Here is a 16048-nt window from a genome sequence, read left to right as displayed (position 1 = left end):
CAGAACCTTTGGCTCCCTTCTATATTCTTATACCAAGTTCGATAAGGATTACCTATATGCTAGGTACAGCCCGCTTACCCTGAGGGGGGCATGGTCCATTCAGGATCAGGAGGTCATCAATAGCTATGTCCATCCCAACACCATCTCCAGTAACAGCCTCAAACACAACCTGATGACCAGACAACCAGCTGTGTCACAAATCCACATATGCCCACAATATACCCAGACGTGCAACCCCACAATTTAAACCAATTGTGGCTCCAATGCACCAACATATCTACCTATGTTAAATCTATATATCTATCCAAAAGTCACAAACTCAGATGCTAAACTGGTCTTCATTCCCACATATAACCAATCCAATATCCATTTTTTATCTAGTAGGAGAGTCAGGCATCTTTAAAGAAATGCACCCTTTTCTCCAGGGGTTCCAGAAGGGATTACCTTCACTGGCCAAAGACTGGCTGAAGATGATATCCCCCCCAAACATTAAAACCATTAAATGTGGAGAAGAGGGACAACATATGTTACCAGCATGCCATCTAAGTCATGTATGTTCAATTCAGATGTGAATTTGCAGTGGCTTTTAAATCCTGTTCCTCTATTCATCTTCAATTGTAAACATCACCAATTCCAATATGAAAAGAGTTAAAATTGTGTCTCTAAGTGCCTGAAGTAAGAATTGGCTGATATGTGACTTTCAGACCTTTTCTCCACCAGGATGTCCATCTGGAACATTCTGTCTTTGTTATTTATTGCTGAAAACTGGTTACACAGGTCAAAATGCCCAGATTCCATAAAACCAGTGCAACAGAGGTGATCATTGTTTTTTCCTCTTTGGTTACTGCTTTTGTGCTGACCTGTTATCTGTCATTATCTCTTAACCTTCCTGTTCCTGATGCAGGTAGATAAACGTATCTGTGCTTAAGTGCAGTACTGGCATAGAAAATTATGATCAGCAATAAAACGCTTAGTCTGGGGTTCTATAAATCTTATGCAGCTGATAGTAAGTCGGATTAATTAATAAGAATTAGAATTTGGTGATCAGTGGTCATTGTTAACACACCACAGCACACAGTGCGCAACAACAAAATGTGTCCTCTGCGTTTAACCCATATGTGACAATGTGACATAGCAGGGGGCAGCTAATTCAGCGCCCGGGGAACAGTGCTTGGGGGCGGTACCTTGCTCAGGGTACCTCAGTGGTGCCTTGCTGGTCGGGCATTCGAACCAGCAATCTTTCAATTACAAGTGCGCTTCCCTAACCATCATTCAATTAATTAATTAGTTCATTCATTCATTCATCTTCAATATCACTTGTCCTATGCATGATTGTGGGGGTCCGGATCCTACCCTGGAAACAACAGGCACAAGGCAGGGAATAACTCAGGACAGTGTGCCAACCCATCACAGGGCACATTCACACACTACTCACACACACATTCACTCCTACGGATTATTCGACAACTCAAATTCACCTTGGCTCTTTTTTTTTTCAGCTGGGGGGGGCACCCAGATCGGATACAGTTTCTTTTTAATTTAACACTTTTTGGCTATACTGCCAAACAACATTTGAAATGTTCATAGTTCATATGATTTGGATTAAAAAAAATCTGTATTTCATGAGGATAATGTCAATGAAAGACACTAAATATTATACAGGATATGGGTGGTATAAAGACAGAGAGACAGATGTAATGTTTCTATGTGTGGTCACAACAATTCATGCATTGAGAATATCTGTCTTTTAACATATTAACTTAAGCAGATCATTATTTAATGCATTTGGGCCAATGGAAATAGGTGAATTATTTAATTTAATTTAGCACATTCTCCATTTTTCCATTTTTATGCTATTTATGCTCTATGGATTCTGCCGTATAATAGATCAATCAGTATTAGCAGTATATTTTACAAGGCAATGTCTGGTTTTAATTGAACTCCAAACTTATACCTATAGGCTGAAATTTTCAGAAATAGGCTTGAGAATCATTTTTTTCCATTTTGAGAAAACTATGCAAAAAGTACCTGCTTATTCTGCACAAAGTCCAGGGTACTGACCTGATAAGGCATTTTTTTCCAGAATACATGCTTACATTCATGAAAGAGAATGGAAATGTAACTCTTGTACTGCATGTCAGATAGCGTGTTGAGCGTGATGTCAATATACAGAATATGATAAGGAGATAATCAGCTGGGGTCAGATGCATTGAGGTGCATAAGTGCAGCACACACACATTTTATATGATGAACCTTTCTGAACTGCATTCCAGCAGCAATCATGGAGAAGAACAAGGAGCCATCTAAGTAAGGTTCTACAGTCTTAATAGACCAGGATGGCACAGTAGGTTACGATGCTAGATCTCATATCTGATGGATGGTCGGCCATATGGGTTCAAATCCTACTCTTGGTACCGGGCTTTTGGTTGGGTCCTTGGCAGTACATTATTATTGTCTTTGAATTAGCAGACAGCCACACTTTCTGAACTCTGGTAAAACACTTTAGTAACAGAGGAGTAGCTATTGGGACTGGTGTGTCGCTTACTGGGTTAGGATACTGTGCTTGGGATTGGAAGGTTGCTGGTTCAATTCCCAGGATCAGCAGAGTGATTTCACGGTTGAGCCCTTAAGCAAAGCCCCTACCCCAATTGCTGTAGGGATTGGCTGACCCTGTCTTCTTAAAAATGTATGTCACTTTGGATAAAGGTGTCCCCTAAAGAATAAATAATGTAAATGCTATAGGAACGCCTAATGAACTGTGTGACGAGTTGGGTCTCACCTGGTATGGGGCATCATGGCTAAGGACCGTAGTCCTGCCCTGCCTCCAGAGGTCCCCCTGGTTCCCATGCTCGCTCCACAGAAGCACCCTGGACCGGTCCAGCTTTTGCAGGTAGATGCTGAGGGTCCCGACACCTTCGCCGTCCATGTGGTACCAGAACTTCAGACATTCCCCACTTTTCGGAGTCGGGTCATGGAGGCGGGTCAGCACTCGGCCCACGTCACCAACGGACCAGCGCCAGATCTGGGCACTCAGATAGTAACCTGAAGGCAGAAGCATGACACACCAAGAGTCCTCTGTGGGCTGAAATTTTTAAGCACCAACCCATCGCAGGGCACACACACACACACACACACACACACACACGCACACACATGCACACACAGACACACACACACGGACACACACACACACACACAGACACACACATACACACACACGCACGCACATGTAGGGTAAACGTGAAATCATTCATTTCTATGGGAAAAATGCTAGTGCTAACTATGACAACCTTAACCCCCACCCTGCCCTAACCATAACCATAAGTAACCTAACAAAATACAACAGTTTTTGCATTTTTAGTTTTTTCATAGCAGTCACCGATTTTTGTAAAATAAAACAGATATTTATCACGTTATGGGGACATTGTGTCCCCATAAGGATAGGTAAACCCACTCGCATATCCATATATTTTAAAATTTATCTTTAATATATATTTTAATAAAGAGCAGATGTAATCATTTGATTGAATCTTTGGTTACAGTTTACCCTGATATGTCAATATAATTATAAATCACTCTGTCTATAGTCCAGACTCATATATTATTACATATATTTCTTACATACATAACTAATATTAAAGAGATTGAATTAAACAAACAGAAGTTATTAAGATCATAATGTTTTTCACTCTCACCTTGAGCCGTCCCCAGGGTGTGGTCGTGGCCGGGACAGGAGGTGTTTACAGACTGCTCCCCTGTGGTTCTGCTCCAGTTGAAGTTCCCCGTGTGGTCTTGCAGTAGGCCGCAGAGGGAGCCCTGGAAGGTGCACTCTCTCTCGGCGGGGCATGACCCGTCCGCGGCGGCGGAAACAACCACGTCGTCGATAGCGATGCTCCCATAGGCCCCGCCTACTGTGGCCTCAAACACAAACTGGGACGTGCCGACCATAAAGCTGGTTAAGACACATCATCAGAAGCTGAGCACAAACCCTCTTACATGCACCTCGTTCAGATGCTCTGCCATTTAGCAGTGAAACAACTGGACCTCATTGGCTTGCATATCATTGCCTACCCTCCCATCCATTTTCCAAAGTCACTTCTCCAGTACAGGGTCACTATGAGCCCCAATTAGCCTTAGAGCAGGAGTGTCAGACTCCAGTCCTGGGGGGCCGGAGTACTGCACATTTTTAGGTTTCTCCACACTTAACACACCTGATTCAACTCGCTGCAGCTCCTTGTGCTAATTACCGCACTTGAGCTGAATCATTTGTGGTGGAACAGGGAAATAACTAAGCTACACAGGGCTCCGGCCCTATAATAATAATAATTATTATTATTAATAATACTGTACTGAGCTTGACAGAAGAGATATAGGGGACAAGGTGGGCTGGATGAGGTGACCCTGTACCTGTGCTGGTGTGTCACTCTCTTCGATTTGGAGGTCCACAAAGTGCCACTTGTTCCCCTGTGTCCCAACTCGCACCCACTGCAGTCTGTCACCCCCTCTGGCATGTCTGGAAATAAACTTCAGGGATCCTGGAAAGGAGGGGGGGGGTCCAGTCAGATTTATTATCTCTAGCCCAAACGTAGGTTAAGCTGCTCACTGAGCCTTTGCTATGGATGCAGAGCTACAATAAAATAAATAAATGTAGTTATTGTAATGAGTCTTATTGATAAACTGTGACACTGCTCCAGTGAGTCAGTTTTAACTATTTGATTAAATAAAAAATATATCAAGTCATTCTAAGGAGCTGTGCTTCAATCTGCTCCAGTGAATTAGTTTTTACAATTTAAAGTATAATCACACTAAGTCTTAACAATTGACAGTGACTCACTGCTCCACTGGGTCAGTTCTTATTGTTTAATTAAGTACATAAAAATCACATTGTGCCTCGCACTGCTCTAGTAAGTCAGTTATAATTATTGTATAACAACTATAAAATCACACTGGTAGAACTGCTAGGTGCTGTGAGTCACCTGTGGTATCTAATAAAGTAACCAATGAAAAGAGAGTTAAGTGTGATTGACAGCTGACAATGAGGCTCCGTGGCTTTGGAGTTTTGTTTTCCCCATCCTGACTGGCTAGTTCCCCACAATGCCCAGGACCACCAAGCAGTGCAGAGGAGAAGCTGCTCTCACCAACGGTGCCTCCAAACATGTGGTACCAGAAGCTGAGACACTGTGCTTTTCTGGCATCCTGGGGGTAGCTCAGGAGTTGGGCTTTAACAGCGGGCGCTGTTCTGGACTTTGAACCCACAAACATGTAGTAACCTTGAAAGACAAAAACAGACAAACACAAAAAAGACCAATTTCGCACACCTTAGAAGAATAAAAGAAACGTCTCTTAGTTGTCATGGTGCTTGTAGAAAACGAGTAATAATACTCATTAAAGCTCATTAAAATAAGACATGAAGTTGCTCAGGGAGAAGCTGTAACTATGCGCTGATCGCTCGTGAATCCAAGCCTTCCTCCCCCAGTTCTCATAAGTGTCTTATCATTGCTTTTGAGACCACTGGCTGAAGTAGTTTATCTTATCAGAAGGGCTAAGACCTTCATAAGCACTAGGTTTCTTCTCACATGTCAGTCAACTTTTTTGTGTTAGTTTCCCATAAATACGACTTAACATCCATTCAAGATATTGAGCCCAAGCTCAATGGTGCATCAGCAAGGCCTTCTGGAGTGCGTGTAACCCCCTGACAGCTAGGGGGCAGCATACCGGTGCCGCTGGTGTGGTCATGGTCTGGGCGTAGCTGCTGGCTCCATGGGTCTTTCCCGATGACCCTCTCCCAGGAGGCTAGAGAACCTTGGTCATTGTACCAGGCACAGGCGTCCGCCTCGAACGAGCAGGAGAGCCGAGAAGAGCCGGCGGGAACGTCCCGCTCTGAGCAGTCCAGCAGCTGCATGTCATCCAGTGCCACGTCCTGGTCACCGATGAACGTGGGCGTCACCATGAACTGCAGCTATGGGTTTATGGGAGATACAGGGAAAGAGGGGTGGATCAGGAATGAGGGATATGAGGATGACATAGGATAGATCCAGTGGGATTTTTCCTGGGATAATCATTAATCTCTTTCATTTGTTTAGACGATTCACAGACATTTTAACTGGTTTACACTGGATTTACCTCCCCTGTTTATGCTGGATTTATCTCCCCTGTTTACACTGAATTACATCAGCACTACACAACCTGATTTCAAAATCACTATGTGTTAAAAGACAACTATTGAAAATTATTCCTACTGCAAAGTCATTGTTACAGACCAAAATCCAATTTTATATTATGATAAGATATAAATTATGCTATTAAATATAACTTTAAGTTTTTAATGCAAACATCATAAATATAGATACTGGAATTGTATATCTTACATTGGGGCCGACATCTGAAGTAATCATTGTAAATATCAACCAAATTTTTATTTAAATTAAAGGTATAATTAAAGTAAACTTAAATATTTAATGTATAATTAATGTAATTCATTTAATGTATAATTATTGTATAATGGAAATGTATAATTTGATGTATAATTCAATATATTTTTTGGTTGCTAATGTAAATGTCTTGGCTGCTGTACTGTCTGTATCAGAACCCAGTAAGTGAGCTGACAGGACAGATGACAGATTCCCAGTGAATCTCTGTGCCGGGTCTGAAATCATGTCTCCTTGTAGCATCAGAGACAGAGATTAGGCCTACATGTGTTTGGGCCCCCTGGAGGTTTAGGGGCTCCAAAGTGACTTTTCAGTGGGGCCCCAGAACCACCCAGCCCACCGCTGACGCCAGAGGAGGCCCACCTTGGAACCTGGGGCTCTGTTCCCGATGTGGACAGTTACATTTTCCCAGCCCTTGGTCTGTGCCTTCTTTATCTCCCACAACTTCTGGAGGGATGAGTTTGTGGTGACGTGTAAGGAGACTTCTGAGGAAAGCCCTATGCTGTCAAACAGGTGGTACCAAAAGCTAGAAGCAAGGAAAAAATAATTCAGTCAATGGATCTGTTGCCGTTAACAATCCATCGATTTATGTGTCCAGGAGGCTTTAAAGGAAGCTGCTCAGCAAGGTCATTGCAGTTATTACACACTGCAGGTCAGCAAGGTCATTGCAGTCATTACACACTGCAGGTCAGCAAGGTCATTGCAGTTATTACACACTGCTGCTCAGCAAGGTCATTGCAGTTATTACACACTGCAGGTCAGCAAGATCATTGCAGTTATTACACACTGCAGGTCAGCAAGGTCATTGCAGTCATTACACACTGCAGGTCAGCAAGGTCATTGCAGTTATTACACACTGCAGGTCAGCAAGGTCATTGCAGTTATTACACACTGCAGGTCAGCAAGGTCATTGCAGTTATTACACACTGCAGGTCAGCAAGGTCATTGCAGTCAGTACACACTTCAGGTCAACAAGGTGCTGAAATATAGGGAAACCTGACCACACCTTGACCACAGGAGATGGACCAATGGCAGTTGTGTTCCATGGAAAAAGAACTAGGCAGCTAACGGCATCAAGCTAATGATTTAGCTACTGACTAACTCCAGACTCAGGCTATAGTTTCCAAGCGAAAATGTGATCCTCACGTGATGTGACAGCCTATTGCCGTGGGTTTGGAAAGAACGGTTTCCAGCTGGGCTTTGGACAAGGGAGATGGATTAGATCCCTCCACGTGCATGATGCTACCTGGAGAAGGACAGAAGAACGTGGTATGTGACAATATGCGCAGCAAGCTTACAGTGTGCTATTAGTCTCTGGGTGGCAGAATCGCTGAAAGAAAGCATGACATAGCAAGAGTGGTAAATGGAACAGAAGAACAGGCAAGAATAGAAAGAAATATCAGAAGAAAACAAAAAAGAGTCATGTTAGAAAATGAACCTATAATAGAGAGGGAACTTGGGTAGTTGTCAAACAACCTTTCTTGATTTCCATAAAAAGTATAGAAACACGTGTATATATATGGAGGATGAGAGTGGGTTTTGGAGTCAGAGCACAGGATCAGTCAGCATCAAAGACAAGGTCAGCCAGAGTCAAGCACCGGATCAGCCAGCATCAAGCACAGGATCAGCCAGCATCAAGCACAGGATCAGCCAGCATCAAAGACAGGGTCAGCCAGAGTCAAGCACCGGATCAGCCACCATCAAGCACAGGATCAGCCAGCATCAAGCACAGGATCAGCCAGCATCAAGCACAGAATCAGCCAGCATCAAAGACAGGGTCAGCCAGAGTCAAGCACCGGATCAGCCACCATCAAGCACAGGATCAGCCAGCATCAAGGGGATAAGCACCATGCTCAAGGGACCAGAAGTGGTATGAGTACTCTGCTAGCTACAGAGATGAATACAGCATGAATACCATAGCAGATTCAGAGGGCCCAGCACTTTACAGGGGTCCCTGAGTACATAAAATTGGGTGAAAGGCCCCTAGGTGACATTTTGTCAGGGGGCCCAGAATTCCTAGTCACGCCCCTGTTCCTATTGGCCATGGCCAATGGGAACCGCAATAACTAACCCAAAGCCAGTTAGTGCCTCCAGCAGCACAAGGGAACAGGGATAACCAACCCTAAGCCGGTTAGTGCCTCCAGCAGCACAAGGGAACAGGGATAACCAACCCTAAGCCGGTTAATGCCTCCAGCAGCACATGGGAACAGGGATTACCAACCCAAAGCCGGTTAATGCCTCCAGCAGCACATGGGAACAGGGATAACCAACCCTAAGCCGGTTAATGCCTCCAGCAGCACATGGGAACAGGGATTACCAACCCAAAGCTGGGTAGTGCCTCCAGTAGCACATGGGAACAGGGATTACCAACCCAAAGCTGGTTAGTGCCTCCAGCAGCACATGGGAACAGGGATAACTAACCCAAAGCCGGTTAATGCCTCCAGCAGCATATGGGAACAGGGATTACCAACCCAAAGCTGGGTAGTGCCTCCAGTAGCACATGGGAACAGGGATTACCAACCCAAAGCTGGGTAGTGCCTCCAGCAGCACATGGGAACAGGGATAACCAACCCAAAGCCGGTTAGTGCCTCTAGCAGCACATGGGAACAGGGATAACTAACCCACAGCTGGGTAGTGCCTCCAGTAGCACATGGGAACAGGGATAACTAACCCACAGCTGGGTAGTGCCTCCAGTAGCACATGATCAGGAAAACCTACCGAATGGTGAGCCGGTGGTGTGGTCCACCCCGGGCTCGGAGCTGACGTTGGCCATTTCTAGCCTCCATCTGTAGGAGCTGCTACTCACATCTTTCCACCCACAGGAGTGCAGGTCAAAGTTACAGGACCCTGTAGGATCAGAGAAAAGATCACATAACAGTAACAGCCTTACGTGGGATTCGACCATGGTTGCCACTCTAGATCTTTAAACACCAGCTCATGAGAGCAGCGGATCCAGAAAGCGACTTGCCACAGAACTCTTCATCCGATCCATCGGTGCAGTCACTATGGTAATCACAGATGTTCTCCTGGGAGACACATTCTTGGGAAACACACTGGAACTGTCCTTCAAGACACCTGTGAACTGCTGCTGAAACAGACAGGCCGGCAGTGCCAGGGAAAGCCCTAGTGAACAGTCTGCATTGGCTGGAATGTTTTTCAAGCAGATATGAGAACATGGTGAACTCCGTCTGATAGTCCATCATCCCTGAGTATCTGGAGAGCACGTACCTGTCACATGTAGACCCCAGAGCAGGACCTCCAGAAAGCCAAGGAAACCTGCCAGTCGAAGAACCATCATCAAACATCAGCGACAACCAATCTGTGTTGTGATCCAGAGCTCCAAGGGGTAAATGACACATCGTACCACGGACAACGTTAATGTTCAATCTTAAAATGAACACACAGCTTCCTACCTCCACTATACACATAGTTTTTTGGGAAGTTTTTGTTGTAAAGTCAACAGTAGTTTTTTTGAGACAAATATAAACAGTACTGTTGAAATCAGATTGAATAGCTTGCAGTTGCTCTTTAATAAATTTGATCGGACTGGGAGAGACACAGTGTATGCAGCAAACTGTTTCACAAAGTTCCTCAGAAGTACAGCGATCTTGAGCTTCCTTTAATACTGTATTTGTTATCATCTCTGGGTTTTGTGCACCACATTTCTTACCTGTTTCTCTGCTCCACTGCATCCTTTGGCTTTCGTCACCAGAAGTAATTACGATTCTCACCCTTCACATATTTTCGTGACACACGCAGATTCTTATCTTGGTGAAATAACTACCTAAGTCTCTATCAGAAAATATATCTTCTGTTATTCTGATATTCTATTACCACATGAATGTTTCCTTTCATGTCGGGGAATGTGGAGCATGAGACACCAGGACAGACGAACCAGAGAGTGTCACTTAAACTGCAGATTCCCACCACACACGAAATCACTGGCATATGCACAGTAACGGGCTCACAGTATCTATGGGGCAGGTAAAGTCCTGTCTTCAGACAGCCAATCATATTAATGGAGCCCTCGTTGCATGGTGCATCTCCCACTCCCACATTCAGCTGATATTGGCCAGCCCCCTCTCCTACACCCCCCAGGCCCCTGAGCTCACTCTCCCCTCATGGAGCACTGGATCTGGTGTCCGTGAGTCAGGGTAGAAATCCCAGCAGTCTGAAGCATCTTACCGAGCAGCAGGTGTGCTGACCTTCCCATGTTGGGTCAGAACGGGTCAGACAGAGGCAGGCGCAGCCCTCAGTCCACAAGGCGAGCGTCGTCCCTCCACAAAGAATCAATTAGCAGCCTAACTTATAGTCTTTATCTGGGTCTCTCTCCTGGATTACCTTATCTGTGCTGAAGCTAAAGTCCACTGTGAACTCAGCATGCCTTGCTTGGAGGACACGCCCCTGACTGCTACGACTCTTTCAACATCACTAACACAGACCCGCTAACGCAGACCCGCTAACACAGAACAGCTAACGCAGACCCACTAACACAGACCCGCTAACGCAGACCCGCTAACACAGAACAGCTAACGCAGACCCGCTAACACAGACCCACTAACACAGACCCGCTAACACAGAACAGCTAACGCAGACCCGCTAACACAGACCCACTAACACAGACCCGCTAAAACAGACCCACTAACACAGACCCATTAACACAGACCCGCTAACACAGAACAGCTAACGCAGACCCGCTAACACAGACCCACTAACACAGACCCGCTAACACAGACCTAGTGTCTGGTTTGTTTCGCTGTGGGTTTTCCTTTTGCAGAACCCCAGACATTGTCACTTTGCTGTCGTTTTTCCATAGCGTGCTTGTAAAAACACCTGTATACCTCCATATCGCAAGTACAAATGCTACAGTTTTATGCCATTTGTTCACACATTCTCACACTCTTAACCTTCCCATGGTGTTCGGCTCGGCACCAACCTGTTTGTAAGTTTAAAATGCATAAAAGCACCACATAGATTTGTGTACTGCATCAAGGCTTTTTGACTTTGTCAGGAACCTCTATTTAAACAAAATAAATTTAAACAGTTTTTTTCACTAGGCAAGGCATGCCCAGACATGTAAGGCAAGATAAGACCAATTCAGTTTATTTATATAATTCTCTTGAGGTTTATTTTACCATAATTTTTTTTTTTATTGAAAACGAGAGGCATGCTGTCAAAAGAAAGGTCCAGAAAGCCACACCAAAAACATTAAAACTAATCTTTTAATGGATAAGGGAGCTTAACAAGGTAACTAAGAGGTAAGAAACAAATGGGATGATAAATTATTGTTTTGAGGGTATTTTATGGCTGATTTAACACACGGATCAGCACCAACCCATAAAACATAAGCGAAAGACATATGACAAAGTTTAAGCATCTGACATGCACAAAAGTAAGATACACAAAATTACAGTAATTATATATATATATCAAGACACTCATATCCACCTGGCAAAGAGAAGAGATCTGATCCATACAAGGACTTGCCAGCAGAGGGCAGTGTGATGACTAAACACTGGACTATGTGTGATTCAGAAGGGCTAAAATGTGAGTCAATGAAAGGGATACAGTTTTAAAGCCAAACAAAAGCTTTTATTGACCATTTTTATAACCAAACAATTATCTGCTAATTTATTCATGCACAGAAATGAAACCCTACAATGGTTACCAACAATTCTTCTGGTCGGAACTGGAGTGCTGAAATTGGGCCATAAAAGAATCCACTGAGGAAAACAAGACGACAAAGTCCTCCTTCCTAATTCTCACTCTCCTGAAGGGTTTCTGTGAGAAGCTATCAAATCCTAGGAGCAACATCCATATTCTTCTGTATAATAGGCAGCAATTCATGAAACACTAGACTGGGACTTGCTTGAGTTTTCTGAGTAACGTGTTGGACATCCAAGATGTTGATGTTATTCCTTATAAATAATGCAATTTAAGCACAGCTCTTTTTACCTTAACCTCACACAGAAGATCCTCTCGGTCCTGGTGAAACATCGAAGCTGCATTATGTTTATAAATTATGGAACAGATGTTATATTAAATATAAGTATTTTAATAAAACTAACTCTGCATTATGTACTTACAGTATGTAAGGAGACAGACAGGTAAATGGCATAACAGTCACAAACATGTATTTTATTTTAGTTTGCAGCCACATGGGAGTCTTTATAATCCTATAGCAGGGAATCGCGTAAATGCCAATATTTCTGCACTTCTGTAGCTAGCTGTTCTTCAAATACATGAGCCATGTTTTTTTCAGTCCAGTCAGAGGGGGTGGGGATGTTTTCTCAATATGCGTACTTGATTATATTTGTTGTCTCACATACCTGTTTTATGTCATCTTCAATTGCTGAAAACCAGGTCCAATACTAAGAACAAAAGTACAGGGGATGTATCATGGGATTGCTCTGGCTGGTAAGGATGCAACAAACGCATCCTTGATATTTGGGACGGTGCAAGAACAACATCCGGGGATTTTTACCATCAACTGTACTTCTGTTATTGAGTATTGAAACTGTACTCTGGCAATGGAAGATAATGTCAAATGGGTACGAGAGAACACAAGTATGGTCAAGTACACATATTGATAAACACCTGAGGTCTCCGTGCCTGACCTGAGTGGCGAGAATTACACCACAGCAGCACACACTGTGGTGCATCCATGTCTGCAGTATTGCTAAAATGAAACATCAGCAGTTCACATCAAGAAAACTGCAACTGATCTATGAGGCAGATACATCGCAGGACAAACTGTATTGTGTGGATCAATCAGAAGCAAAACAAAAATGAACAACATGGACTCGTTGCAATATGACCAGTTCCTCCAGCAAGTCTACTGACAAATCAGAGGCAATGCAAAATACAAACACAAAATGTCTGGGAAGAAGCAAAACAAACTACAAACAAACAAAAAATCTGGCTCTCTGAGGCAGGAGGACCAACAGCTACTCCTCTGTATTGCTACCTATCTGTACATATGTAGTCTTATAGAACGTACAACTGCGGAAAAAATTAAGTGACCACTCCATATTGTTTTTAATAAATCTGGATTTTTAAATCCTGGTTTAATCCTGGTTCTGCTGACAGAAGGCTACACTGTGAGGCAGGCTGCTTCCAGGCTACACATAAGAACATAAGAACATAAGAACATAAGAACTATACAAACGAGAGGAGGCCATTCGGCCCATCGAGCTCGCTTGGGGAGAACTTAACTAATAGCTCAGAGTTGTTAAAATCTTATCTAGCTCTGATTTAAAGGAACCCAAGGATTCAGCTTGCACTACGTTATCAGGAAGACTATTCCATACTCTGACTACACGCTGTGTAAAGAAGTGCTTCCTTAAATCCAGTTTGAAATGTTCTCCCGCTAATTTCCACCTATGGCCACGAGTTCTTGTATTTGAACTAATGCTGAAGTAACTATTCGGTTGAACAGCATCCAAACCTGTTAGAATCTTATAGACCTGGATCATGTCCCCCCTCAGTCTCCTTTGCTTGAGGCTGAACAGATTTAGCTCAAATAACCTTTCCTCGTATGACATTCCTCTAAGACCAGGAATCATTCTTGTGGCCCTACGCTGCACCTTTTCTAAGGCCGCTATGTCCTTTTTAAGATATGGTGACCAAACCTGTACACAATATTCTAGGTGAGGTCTCACCAAGGAATTGTATAATCTTAGCATTACCTCCCTTGACTTAAACTCCACACACCTGGAGATGTACCCCAACATCCTATTGGCCTTTTTTATTGCTTCCCCACACTGGCGAGAATGAGACATGGAAGCATCAACATACACACCAAGGTCTTTCTCATAATCAGCTACCTTTATTTCAGTAGGTCCCATAAAATACCTGTACTTTAAATTTCTGCTCCCTACATGGAGTACCTTACATTTGTCTATGTTAAATTTCATCTGCCAGGTGTCAGCCCAGTCACTAATTAAATTAAGATCCCGCTGTAGCTGCTGAGCCGCTAGTTCAGTATCTGCTACACCACCCACCTTGGTGTCATCTGCAAATTTCACCAGTTTACTGTATATATTGGTGTCTATATCATTTATGTAAATTAGGAACAAAAGTGGTCCTAAAATTGAACCCTGCGGTACCCCACTATGAACGCAGGCCCACTGTGACATCGAGCCTCTTATAACTACTCGCTGCTTCCTATCCGTTAACCAGTTATCAATCCAAGTCGCTACAGTTCCTAAAATACCTGTCGCTTTGAGTTTAAGTGAGAGCCTCTTGTGGGGAACAACATCAAAAGCCTTTTGGAAATCTAAATAGATGACATCATAGGCCTTCTTATCATCAACTTCCTGAGTAGCTTCCTCAAAAAACTCCAACAGATTTGTTAAACAGGATCTACCTCTCCTAAATCCATGCTGGCTATCCCTCAAAATGTTATTTGAGTCCAGGTAATCTACCATTTTCTCTTTGATTATAGCCTCCATAACTTTACCAGTTATACAAGTTAGACTGATTGGCCTATAGTTTGACAAATTACTTCTATCCCCTTTTTTGAAAATGGGCGTTATGTTGGCATGCTTCCAATCAGAAGGTACCACACCTTCAGATAAGGATTTTTGAAACAGTAATGTTAAGGGTCGGCAAATAATATCCCTCATCTCTTTTAACACTATAGGTAAGATGCCATCAGGGCCCTGTGATTTATTTATTTTGAGCTTAGCTAGGCTTTGCAAAACATCAGCTTCAGTTATATATATATTAGTTATAGACGATGTTGAATTAGTAATAAGAACTGGTAAGTTACTAGTGTCCTCGACAGTGAATACCCGTGCAAAACTATCATTGAACTCATTTACTATGTCAATGTCGTTTTCAATTATAAGACCCTTACTATCCTGCAGATTAGTAATTTCAGCTTTTAGAGCTCTTTTAGAGTTAAAATACTGGAAGAAACTTTTAACGTCATCCTTAGCCTCCAATGCGATCTTCCTTTCGACATTCCTTTTAGCTCGTCTAATGTCATTTTTTAATTCAGCCTGTAGATTTAGATACTCTTGCTTTATTATGTCATCATCAGTTATTTTCCATCTCTGGAACAAAGCCCTTTTCCTCCTTACTTTATACTTTATGTCCCTATTAAACCACCTAGGTTGCAATTTCCTAGATTTATTCTTGCTAGAAACAGGTATGAAGTCCTCTTGTACTTGCAATAATGTGCTTTTAAAAAATTCCCATGCCTCTTCAACAGTTTTGTTATTTAACTCCATCCAGTTCACGGTTTCTAGTTTTAATCTCATACAATTGAAGTTAGCCTTCCTAACATTATATATTTTTGATTTGGACTTTGCTCTTCGGGCACTAAACTTAACCTCAAATTTAACCATGTTATGATCGCTACTGTCAAGTGGTTCTAAAACATCTAATTTACCAATCCTGTCCTGGTTATTAGACAAAACAAGATCAAGAATGGCATCTCCCCTGGTAGGGGTGTTAACAAACTGAGTAAAAAAACAATCCTGTACTAATTCCACCATCTCAAGTTCATTTTCAGAAGAGCCAGCAACAATGTCCCACTGTATCCCCGGTAGATTAAAATCACCCATAACTACCACATCATTTTTATTGCTCATAATCCTAATATCACTGTATAA

The 16048-nt window shown here is 43.0% G+C and overlaps 1 protein-coding gene and 1 long non-coding RNA gene across 2 annotated transcripts in view; both read right to left on the bottom strand.

Moving 5' to 3' along the window:
- Window positions 1-9270, bottom strand: part of LOC111852564 (MAM and LDL-receptor class A domain-containing protein 2) — a 43410-nt gene extending 34140 nt beyond the window's left edge. The window contains exons 1-9 of the mRNA XM_072711706.1: window positions 9147-9270; window positions 7575-7674; window positions 6792-6954; window positions 5716-5959; window positions 5139-5270; window positions 4408-4535; window positions 3696-3930; window positions 2780-3042; window positions 79-169 (exon numbers count right to left, since the gene is read on the bottom strand). Coding sequence (XP_072567807.1) covers window positions 79-169; window positions 2780-3042; window positions 3696-3930; window positions 4408-4535; window positions 5139-5270; window positions 5716-5959; window positions 6792-6954; window positions 7575-7674; window positions 9147-9201 — 1411 coding nt within the window. The 5' untranslated portion in view covers window positions 9202-9270. The remainder of the gene's footprint in view (window positions 1-78; window positions 170-2779; window positions 3043-3695; window positions 3931-4407; window positions 4536-5138; window positions 5271-5715; window positions 5960-6791; window positions 6955-7574; window positions 7675-9146) is intronic.
- A 131-nt stretch (window positions 9271-9401) lies between these two features.
- On the bottom strand, window positions 9402-10766 carry LOC111859696 (uncharacterized). The gene is made up of 3 exons (XR_011990221.1): window positions 10614-10766; window positions 9657-9704; window positions 9402-9513 (listed from the first exon to the last, which is right to left on the bottom strand). It is a non-coding gene; the product is annotated as an uncharacterized lncRNA (long non-coding RNA).
- Window positions 10767-16048: the final 5282 nt, after the last annotated feature.

This window comes from Paramormyrops kingsleyae, chromosome 4 (genome assembly GCF_048594095.1).
Source record: "Paramormyrops kingsleyae isolate MSU_618 chromosome 4, PKINGS_0.4, whole genome shotgun sequence".
Taxonomy (NCBI): Eukaryota; Metazoa; Chordata; class Actinopteri; order Osteoglossiformes; family Mormyridae; genus Paramormyrops; species Paramormyrops kingsleyae.
Note: the sequence above shows the minus strand (reverse complement) of the source record. Positions and strands in the feature narration are given on the sequence as shown.